The sequence below is a fragment of the Argiope bruennichi genome, chromosome 8, assembly GCF_947563725.1.
Source record: "Argiope bruennichi chromosome 8, qqArgBrue1.1, whole genome shotgun sequence".
NCBI classification, from domain to species: domain Eukaryota; kingdom Metazoa; phylum Arthropoda; class Arachnida; order Araneae; family Araneidae; genus Argiope; species Argiope bruennichi.
The window spans coordinates 110,987,717-111,000,069 of record NC_079158.1 but is presented as its reverse complement, the minus strand read 5'-3'; the positions used below and the strand labels follow the sequence as shown (position 1 = coordinate 111,000,069).

Here is a 12,353-nt window from a genome sequence, read left to right as displayed (position 1 = left end):
TAAGGTTTTCCCGAAAATAACTGTGTTGCTTCCAAACGAGAGGCTTAAATATAACAAATTAAACCAATATGGATATCAAATTTAGTTTTAGATTTAAAAATGCAAAAAATTGGTAGTAAATCTTGATGGTGAGGAAATAATGAATTAGGTAAAATGAGTGTCTTTTATTGAACTTAATATAAATTAAGAAATGGCAGTAACAGAAAAGTAACTAGCTCCCTGGATTAAATAAAAAATACTTTAAAAAAATCTTAGATCTAAGATTATATTTCTTGCAGAATACCTGAATGCAGAGGCCACAGCATTGCTACAGCGAAATGCTAATGGCACAGTTTCTAGAAATATATCAGCTGCTTGGAGATGAAGCTCATGTAAATACCAATAGCTGAGCGTACCATTTCAAGAGAAGTACAAATACAGTAGCAATGAAAAGTACTGTAATAATATTCTAAAGAGAGAGAATCTTTTTTGTACCGTCTTGATTTTCATGCTATCTAACTTAAAATTCATTGTTTTATATTTCCTTTTGCTTTTTCCTACCTATATAAACAGATTTTATTATGCTGTGCTAAGCTCACAGTAATGTTTAAATTTTAGATTAAAGTTTAAAACACCAATCAATTTCATGACTATAGAACTTAAGAAAAATTTTTAAAAGATCGGTAGATAAATAAAGTTTTAAATTGTATTAATGCGTTAGATAACATATGAGATTAAGTTTATAGAAACGGATATTATATTTTTATGCTAGAAAGCACCCAATTGTAAAACTAATCTAAAAGAGACTTAAGCTTAAAAATACAATACGGCATCGTTGGCAAGTTATTATCTTTTAAAATATTAACCAATTGTGAGGTCAACACCGTGGTAAATCTAATACAAATTTGGAGAATTATTGCTAGAAAAAAATTGTAGTTTTGTTGCTGTAACATATTTTTTATTCTATCTAAAGTCAAGATATGCAGTATATTCGAAATTAATACGCATTGATGAAAATCAATTCAATAATATTTTAAAAACAAGAGGATTTTTACTCTTCTGATCTTCCCGGTGCTGAAGGTAGGAGTGATGATGCTTCGGACGCGCTTCCAGTCCTCTCCGCGTTTCACACCTATGCTGTTGTCGATCACTTTGTCGCCAAATTCAAACGGCTGAAGGAAAACAATAACGAAAATAACAAAATACTCTTTAATTATTATTATTCATTTTAATAATAATAATAATAAACACTTTTTAAATTTTTTTACTTTAATTATTATTATATTTATTATTTTAAAAATAATGATAATAATAAAAAACTTTTTTTTATTTTTATTCATTTTTAATAATAATAATAATTATAAAAGAAATGTTTTATTATTTTTCATATTTACTACTAATAATAATAATAATAAAAGATTTTTTTATTATTATTCAATTTTAATAAGAAGAAGAAAAAAATGTTAATGTCATTCATTTTTAATAATAATAATAAAAAAACAATTTTTAATCATTATTATTCATTTTTAGTAATAATAATGATAAAAATAAAACACATTTTTTAATTATTATTATTATTATTCCTTTTAATAATAATAATATAATTATTCATTTTAATAATAATAATAATAAACACTTTATAAATTTTATTATTTATTTGACATAATAATAATAATAAACACTTTATAAATTTTATTATTTATTTGACATAATAATAATACAAATTTTTAATTATTATTATTATTTTTCACTTTTAATAATAATAATAATAATAAACACTTTTTTTAATTTTATTATTTATTTTTAATAATAATAATACAAATTTTTGATTATTATTATTATTATTAATTTTTAATAATAATAATAATACAAAAAAATAATAATTAAAATGCTGAGAAGATTTTTTTATCAGAATTCTGAAAATAAAGGCACAATTTGTGAATATTTTAAATATATTCTCTAAGTAAGTTAAAATTTTTATCACATTTTAATTTTTTATGAGTTTTAGAAAATTTTATATCTTTTATACTTATTGTAACTTAGTTTCTTATCGTATTGCTATCTGTGCCGTTAATTTTGGCGATATCTGCTTAAATCTTTAGATCTATGATAAAAAATCATTATCTGCATTTTAATATTCTAATAATGATTGTATCTTTTAATTTTTATTGTTATCTATTCTTTAGTCGTCAAAAAAATTCATAATTCAATTTAAAATTATTATATATTTTATAATCGATTTTTCAAAACTCCCTTGCCATGTGATTCTTTTTTTCCTTTTGAATTGAAACTAAATAAAACTATACAATTAATTGATAATTAGTTTTTGAAATTTTAAAACAATCTTTTAAAACAATATGTTTCGAACTGCACTAATTTACTACCAATGCAAAGCGGCTGCGAATTGGTTACAAATTTCCATCTTCACAAGCATGACACGAATGATGAAAAAAAAAAAAAAGCCACATGAAAGTAAAAAAAAAAATATATATATATGTCTAACCATTATGTAGTACTGTCCTTAAAACAGTGCTAATAATGGGCTATTGTAATTGATTTATTCTAACTCGATGTCATTTTAAAAATAATTATCTAAATGAAAAATAATCAAGCCTTCAAATATTGCAGTATGGTTCTAAATGAATTTCAAAGATCTTCATAACAGCCTTCTCTTTTAGAAAAAGAGAAAATTTTTTCAGTTTTATTATATTTTCTCAGAAATCAGCTCTATGATCCAGAATAAAATAAAATAATTTTTTATTGAAATAAAAGTAATTTGAAATCAACTGGTGTTTTATTGACTCGGGATTCAATGTATAAAATTATAATTAAATGGATGTATTGTATTGTTTAAAATTCAGATTGAACCAATAACTGTTGTCTGCTGGCTAAAATAGTACATTGAACTCCCCAAAAAAATTTGAAAAATGCAAGTTCAGAAATTTTTTTTTTCACAGATGTCGTGAGAAAACAGCTGTATCTTAAAATACTGCTTTAGAATCAATTCTTTACTGAATAACTACATCCAATTATTATATATTTCAAAATTTTTTTTTCATTTATAATATTTTAATTAAAATACATTTAAGTGCCCGTTCTTAAAATAAATTGTGCTTTACATAGGGTATTTATACATTTTTTTTTTGCACATAAAAAATTATTTTACATTACTTATAGCAAGTAAATAAATATTATTGAATATATAAAACCTTTATCAGCAGTCAACTGAAAAAAATAGTATACATACAGTAAAGAATGAATCAATTTTATTTCTACATAAAAATCTTCTTAGAAAACGTATGGAATGTCAAAGACATGTTTTAATCAAAAAGGCGTAAAAAGACCATAGAACTAATTGGAAACAATTCACCCTAAAACTTCTCATATAATATCCAATATAAATGTTATCCCCCCTCTCCCGAAAAAAAGTGTGAACTTTAAATAAGGTAAAGAATACCTTGCATGTCATTGGCGTACAATATTTACGAAATATTAACCTTTGGTGTCAATTTAACAACTTTTACTGAATCTATTTTGTTTTTTGACGAGTTTTTTGACGATTAAATATGTGACGCATGTAATTAATAGCATTCGAAAATCGAATTTGTATTTTAGACACGTTTATTCCCAATCGTCTGAAACCAAAATTTCACACCGAACTGCAATTGTAATCACAGAATTACATACCAAATTTCATATATTTCGGTCATTGCATTTTTGAATCATTACATTTACCTGCTGCAGACTGAGAGATGCCCACCGCTTGGTTGGATCTAGCTCAAAATTAGAGCTCAAAATTCGATTCAAATGTCTACAACATAGATGTTAAATCTGCGCATTGAATTGTATACATCTACCTCTCTTCGTTTAGTTGTTATCGTATTAATTTATATTCGAAAATACCAACTTGCTCAAAACTGATTTTTTTAAAATAGAAATCTATAAATTTGGTGCAAAGACTGTATATCAAATTTAATTTTTCCATCTCGAAGCGTTTTATATTTACATGCGCTTTCAGATGGAAAAATATAATTTAATAAAATGCAGGGAATTATTCGTTTTATGCAATGCACTCTGTAATTAGAGTGGTTTTTTTTATATCGTGTATTGTTGTAAGATAAATAAATTAGCATTTGGAACACAAAAGAGTCAGATCACACTCACCCTTCGATTAGGAAAGGAAGCAAAATCCTTGACCAGTATGTCCCTCAGAAGAGCCGGGTCTCCAACAGAAATGTTAGCATAACTTCCCTCATAGTAACTAAAGAAGTGTCAGTTATAAAAACTAGGATATAAAATATCATAATAAATTGAAAGTAGATGGATTTATAAAAATATCAGTACCCGAATACGGGGCCCAGCTTAAGCTGTCTCTCGTATTCTACTTCATGTAAAGGCTACAAAGAAACAAATAAAAAGTAAAGAAGTTTAATATATAAAAAAGAAAATTATTCTTAAATTTCAAAATTAATCCGACTAATCTTGCCAATTCAAAATTTTTTTTTCTTTTACGGTAGATCCCGCATTAATCATATAAAATCTACCCTCTGTAACTTTTGTATAGTCTTCCATTTACTGTATCATACTCATGTTACTTATTTGCTGCCAGAGTAAAAGAAATTCTTTGTTAAAACGAGCTTCCATAAACATATATCTATATCAATATCTGTATTTATATTTACACCTACATCTTTTTTAATGTCTCTTTTCTGTCTTTTATAAAGCAATGTATTCTCTCTCATTTATCACTGAGATTTCTACAGTCAAACCCAGCATATGCATTAAAAATATCATTGAAATTAGAGAGGTAATATACTAACATTTGTATTTTATATCCAGATACTTACTTTCCTCAGGTTATCTAATATCGACCCAAGCAACGGCAAGGGTTTAACATAAGGCACATTCTTCTTTTCCCAGTAATCGTGATTCCTTGTAGAGAACCTGCATTAAAAGAAACAAATTGAACCAAGAATAAATTTTTGTAACAAAAAAACACAAGAAAGTAAAGACTACTTATTTCTTATTAATTCATTGGAAGAAACAAGATTTTCCTAAAATTATCATTATTTGCTTTCCAACAGAAATTACTAAATTGCAAAGCTTTCTCAATGTATGCAAAATAAATTTAAGGCAGAAGATTTAAGTTCCAAAATATGAATTCCGTTTTCATTTCATAACCTTTTTCATGTTAGAACATGGCAACTGGCAACGTAAGCATGGCAGCGTAAGCCAAAACGTAATGATTGATGGTAACAAGCTTTTGTAAGTAGGAAAGGAGAGGCGTTTCTTCAAGAAATATATGACGATTTGCTAATAAAGTTTTAAAAGCCTTCGCAATGCAGGCCCAAATAAAAAATTTGATTTTTTTTTTTATAATAAAGTGAGAAAGATACTGAAATATAGGTTAATTTAACGCAGACAGGCTGAGTAGGGAAAAGATTAATAATTTATACATTACCAAATATATCTGAAATTTTGAAATATTGAATAAAATGTAATTCGTATTAATTTCCAAGAATAAAAACATTTGAAAATGATATATTTTACATTCTTTATCGCCATGTGGGGTGTGATTTTCAGTCGACTTCTTCAGAACCACGCCTAAAAAAATCTCAAAAAAAAAAAAATGTTGACAGCAATCCAAATATAATCATAATCTGAAGGTTTTGTGGGAAATAGCATCCACCCTATATGCTGTAGATACAGTATTAAAATTAAATCAATAATTGAATCTATACCTATACTTTAAATACTTTTAATTAATGCCAAATTTCATAAATTTTTAATTTTGAAAATACAAAAATGATTATTTAGGTTGAATCTCGAAACTCTTAATAATTGCCTGCTGAAAAATCGTATTCAATTCTCCTAATTACCATCTATGCCAACATGAGGAAATGTAACAAATTACCATATTTAAAATTCATCTGCACGTCGCATACATTAAATAATTGTTGATAAATTTGGATAAATAATAGAAAAAGCAAAATAAATGGTATAATAAATTAAATAAAATATTTTTAATAAAACACACTTTCATTATTTATCAAAACATATATTCTATTTCATTTATATTATTTTTAATGGGTCTTAAATTTTGAATCCAATATTATAAATATATCAGAATCTTGAGGTCGAATTTTTCTCAAATTCCATGTCAGGTGACAGTTCACGCACCAAATATCAAAATTTTTAAAAAATTAATTTGTTAGCTAAAAATTAGGTGGCGTAAATATTTAAAATGCTTATTGTTATCAGAAGTGTGTATACTTTCAAAATTCTAGCTTTACATTTTATCAAAAATGAATAGAAAACAGATAGTAAAATTCTTTGTATCGTTATAAACATGATACATTTCTACAAGTATGTAATAAATCAAATAAAATAAATGTTTGTATAAAAAACAAATATATATATATATATAATACCAAAAATATTTTGCAATGATTTTAAGTATATTTTTAAAATTAAATTCTGTAATTTTATGTAAAAAACAAACATTGAAATTAAATAGCGACCTACTTATCGCTTAAAATTTCTGCTTATCTGAAAAACATTCTGCATAGATTTTAAGCATATTTTGAAAAATCAATTCTATTATTGAAATTTTATGCACAAAATAAGCATTTGAATTAAACTTGGTCTACTTATCTCACAAAAAAAACTGTTTATCTCAAAAACGTCCTTGCAAATATTTTAAGTACATTTTGAAAAAATAAATTCTTTTATTTAAATTTTATGCACAAAATAAATACAAGAATTAAACGGCGACCTACTTAACTCACAAAAAATATACTTATCTCAAAAACATTCTGTAAACATTTTAAGTACATTTTGAAAAATCAATTTTATTATTGAAATTTTATGCATAAATAAACATTGGAATTAAATTACGACTAACTTATGGCATAAAAATTCCGCTTATCTTAAAAACGTTCTGCAATGATTTTAGGTATATTTTGAAAAATCAATTCTATTAAGAAATTGTTCTGCATAAAATAAACAATGCAATTAATTAATTATCTTTTTAAAAAATAAATAGGGCCAGCTCCAGAGTATTTAGTGTCCCTTCCCACTGCTTATATCGTTTATTGGTACATATACTAAACCCTCAATAGGATCAAATCCTTATTTCTTCGCTGATATCCCTAAAGTCAATTCTGAAAATAAGCTGAAAAGTTCATAAGGTAAAGAAGTGATAATATAAAAGTGAAGACTTACCAATACAGTAAAAGAACTACAAACAATCCAATCAGGGATTTGACTACAAAAGAATCGAACAAAAACTCCAGACCAAACATTTTCATTCACTACCGGCACCGACGGCAGAACGCAACTGACAGTTTTTTCAGCTACATTGTTGATAAACAAAGATGACGCACGAACCATTTGGTCACGTGAAGAAACGAAACACGTGAAGGTCAATGACGAAAATAAATTTTTTCCCCGTTGAGGTGTGCGCACTTAATATGTAGAAGGAAAGGAAAGCATTTTTCCTTTTTCGGGATGTTATTTTCGACAAGGTATCCGATGGGAATTTTTAAAGAATGGTTTATAGAAAAAATCTTTATAGTACTAAATAAGTAAAATATTCTTAAAATGTCCCAATCAGAAGAATTTTTAGCAAACATTTTCCATGGCAGGGTTCCCATTAAATTCGGACAGGATTAAAAAATATTATAATGTTTAGATGATTTTTTTAATATATATGGCAATTAAATGACAAATAAAAGAGAAATTATTTAAATATATACGTAGCTTTTGAAGAAAAAGTATATTTTGATGTAAATTTTAGGACTTATTTACCAAAACTAAGAAAGTTCCAGAGAAAAATTATTACAGCTTCTCATTTTCCTTTGTAACATTACATGTGTAATATACCTTAGAGTTATCTAAAAATTATATTCAAAAGCAAAATTTTGTGTTTATTATATGAAAGTTTTGAATTTTTTCAACAATATTTACATTAAATAATCATAAATCCACTTCTAGAAAATTTAACTTCAAATGCATAGTCCATTACATTCTGCATAACATAGCGACATAGATGGATTTTTTTTTTTTTTTTTTTTAACTCAGAGAGGCTTAAAACGTGGAGTTTTGTCAAAATTTTTAGTTCGAATTTTTTGACGTTTTCTATACTTTTTCTGTACCTTGTATAAGAAAAAGTAAAAATTGCCCCGGATCAATCAACATTTCTGAAACTGGTTATTAGTCTCACGAATCCGACTTCCCTTCACCAAAAACGATTGTCACTGAAGAAATCGTCTAGAACTGACGTGGATTAGAGTAACCAACTATCACTTCATTAGATAGAATTGATAGAAATATTTTTGCTCTCGGTGAGTTTTTTATATCACTCGTTTTCTCAACATATTTTATTTTATTTATTTATTTGCTAATTTCTAATTATTGCTATTTTTTAATAATTCTGAGAAATTTTTTGGAGGATTATTTTTGACAAATGCAAATGAAAATAGTGAGTTTATTATTAAAAATATAATTTTTCAGACGTGATTTGCATAACCAGTACAATACGTCAAGAATAATCATAATTAAAATACAAATTTCGATGAATAACATACATCATGAGATTCATTCTACAGTATGCAATTGCGGATGAACAATAAAAAAGGAAGAATTGTACTGTAACTGGAAATCGAAACAAGCAATTAAAGCAATCAATATAATTTATCAGTAGTAATTTACATAACCAGTATATGACGTGAGTAAATGTGATTCATATGCAGGATTCGATCATTTATAGTTTGCTCGTTTCAGTCCTGATCATATTTGCAAATTATGTATCATTAGATTCATTCTGCAGCATACGCATCTACTGTTTAATGAATAATAAAAAAAGAAACAGAAATTTAACTTTAGCCGGAAATAGAAACAAACGATTAAAACAATTCATATAATCTCAGGCGTAATTTACATAATCAGTATAATATAGCAAAGGAAATATAATTCAAATGCAAGTCTGGACGAATTACGGTTTTCCCTTTTATTTTCTGATAATTCTGAAATTATGTGTTGCTAGATTCATTCTACAGTATGCTTCTACTGTTTAATGAATAATTAAAAAGAATTTTGCTTTAAGTGAGAATTGAAACAAGCGATAAAAGCTATCAATATAATTATTAGTGGTAATTTGTATAATCAGCATAATATGACGAAAGTAAATGTGATTCATATACATGTTTTAAATAATTACAGTTTGTTCTTTTATATCCTGATAATCCTATTTGCAAATTATGTATCATTAAATTCCTTCTACAGCATAAGCATCTACGGTTTAATGAATAATAATAATTTTAAAAAATAGACATTTAACTTTAGCCGGAAGTAGAAGCAAGCGATTAAAACAAAAATCAATATAATCTGAGGCGTAATTTACATTATCAGTATAATATGACAGGAGTAAATGGGATTCATATGCAGGGTTCGAACAATTATAGTTTGCTCGTTTTAATCCTGATAATTCTATTTGTAAATTATGTATCATTAGATTCATTCTACAGCATACGCATCTACGGTTTAATGAATAATAATAAAAAAAAATAGAAATTTAATTTTAGCCAGAAGTAGAAGCAAACGATTAAAACAAACAATCAATATAATCTCAGGCGTAATTTATGTAATCAGTATAATATGGCAAAGGAAATATAATTCAAATGCAAGTCTGGACGAATTACGGTTTGCCGTTTTATTTCCTGATAATTCTGAAATTATGTGTTGTTAGATTCATTCTACAGTATGCTTCTGCTGTTTAATGAATTATTAAAAAGAAGCAGGCATTTTGCTTTAAGTGAGAATCGAAACAAGCGATTAAAGCTATCAATATAATTATCAGTGATAATTTACATAATCAGTATAATATGACGGGTGTAAATGTGATTCATATACATGTTTTGAATAATTACAGTTTGTTCTTTTAAATCCTAATAATCCTGTTTGCAAATTACGTATTATTAGATTCATTCTACAGCATACGCATCTATTGCTTAATGAAAAATAAAAAAATAAACAGGAATTTCACTATAATTTGGAATTGAATCACGTGATTAAATTATGAAGAACTATACAGTCCGCTGGAGGAATGAGTCATACTATTCTCTTAGCTGTTCTGAGTGAGTTTTCTTTGAATGGATGCTAATTGCACAAGAAACTCTAATCTAATTTATTAAAGTAGTTCATGATATTTTATGACTATTTTTGAATTTCTTTGTTCGCTCTTTTAAAAAGGAATATACATCATAAATATTTTTATGTACATATAATTATTTATTTTTATTCGTGCTTTTACAATTAAAATTTGTTGAACTTTCTAAAGCATATCATCATTCTCATTGAATTTCAATACCCTTTATAAATTACCAAGTTAGGAATGCCTTACCATTCGCTTCCTAATTTTGGTGATTCCCTGTTTCAAAGACATAAAAAAATTCTCTACGATTATTTAACTTCCACTTTCAATTATTTGTTATTAAACTTCGATACCCGAAATTCCCTTATGGACGGTTTTTAGAATAATCATGTAATGTAATCATCTAAAATAAAAATTATATGTTTTATAAATTATGATTTTTAATAGTTTAAATCTATTATCTAAAACATTAATTTTAATTTAACACATTGCAGAATCGTGTTTTCTTGCAAATTAATTGTATCTATGCAACACGGATCGTAGGTTTTCATTGCCAACAGAAACCTTATCACAAAAATGATATTACATGTTATTTCTATTCTCAACATTCCTTTTCAGTTCTTCGTATACCAAATATACAGTAATTGTCACAATTGAAGAAAAATTCCATATTTTAAAGTGTTATGCAGAAAATCACTATTTAATGTTTTGTGTTATTATGGATTATTTTTTCACATATATTTCTAACTAACTGCCTTTGGTGACCAGCAGGTTCGGATTAATGTTTGCTCAAATTTTCAATTAAATATTTTATGTAATTTAGATTTAATGGCTTCTTCAGCAAAATATTTTTAAGCTTCAAATTTTGAGAGATATAATTCATATTATTTTAAAAGATATACACTTTTCTATTTATTTTACTATGCATTTTCTTTCTTCCTTTCTTTCTTTCTTATTTATTTTTTTTTTTTTGAAAACTTCGTTAAAATTTTAATTTGAAGATAAAGTTGATTAAATTTCAACAAATGCAACAATAAAACATTTTTGCTGAAGCAACACGTGTTTTTTAAAAATATGAGTGCGGAAAATTAAATCGTTTAGCATGAAAGTCTTATGCATATATTTTTAATGATTTATGCAATTGTCTCAAAAGTTTATTCAAAAACATTTATCTGATTCATTATAAAGTTCAGGTTTTAGTTTTACTTTCAAATGGATTTAACTGATGTTAATTCAATTTCCTTATTTTGCACATTTCATTATTTTTTTATATTAATGTTGATATTAATTTGAATTGTAAAACAAAAACGATAAAATATTTGCTACTTTAATAGTGATTTTTATCAATAATTTTAATTTTCTTCCAGAATTTTTTATGTTTTTGTGTTATCTTTCTTGATACGATTAGTATTCGTTCAAAATTCTTACATATTTTTATATTATTGTTGCGAAATATGTTGAAAGCATTTTTTTAAATAATTTATTTCAAAGTAAAAAAAAATTACATGACAGAAAATTTAATGCTATTGAAATGATAATTCCTTGAATTTTAAGATGACATAAAAATCATTTTCGAATTGTAATAGTTTCAGATGTTGTTGCTGAAAAACACCAACATTTCCCTTGATTTTTAATTAAAAACTTAGTTAAAATTTGAAAAGAATCCACCCAATGTTCATATTATCATCCTTTAATGTATATATGCGGCAAATGTGATAGCTCTTGGTTAAATAGTCGGGTCTATAAAACAACAATACATGTAGACAAAAACATATTTATCATTACTATAAGTAAAAATGTTTGTTAAAAAATTAATTGGACAAACAAAAAGAAAAAAATACAATTGTCGTCGTTTCAAATGAATTTGTTTTATGCCTTTGAAATAATTTACTGAATTTTGAAACATTTTTGAAAATTATCCTTTTGTAGATACATTTTAAGAACTGAAACTAAAACTTCTGTATCCAACATTTTAATTTATCTTTTTTATAAATTTTGAGGTAATATTCGAACATTTCTCCATAATTTAAAACAAGAGGGATTAAGATGATTTAATATATTGACATTTAATTAAGTTTCCCAGATGAACTCAAAGATATTTTTTCATTCAGTCAGTCAATTTAGGAATAAATTTTCTGCAGAGAAATCATTTATTTCTTCTCTAATTTAACCAATAAAAAATCATGAAAATGAATACATATAAAACGTTTACATTTAAGAA

General features: G+C 25.6%; 1 protein-coding gene across 1 annotated transcript in view; it reads right to left on the bottom strand.

Annotated features, from left to right (window-relative positions):
* LOC129981255 (cytochrome P450 3A8-like) overlaps nt 1-7,332 on the bottom strand; it is a 32,639-nt gene extending 25,307 nt beyond the window's left edge. Inside the window, exons 1-5 of the mRNA XM_056092023.1 lie at nt 7,204-7,332; nt 4,827-4,923; nt 4,324-4,376; nt 4,144-4,240; nt 1,035-1,151 (exon numbers count right to left, since the gene is read on the bottom strand). Coding sequence (XP_055947998.1) covers nt 1,035-1,151; nt 4,144-4,240; nt 4,324-4,376; nt 4,827-4,923; nt 7,204-7,289 — 450 coding nt within the window. The 5' untranslated portion in view covers nt 7,290-7,332. The remainder of the gene's footprint in view (nt 1-1,034; nt 1,152-4,143; nt 4,241-4,323; nt 4,377-4,826; nt 4,924-7,203) is intronic.
* Nucleotides 7,333-12,353: the final 5,021 nt, after the last annotated feature.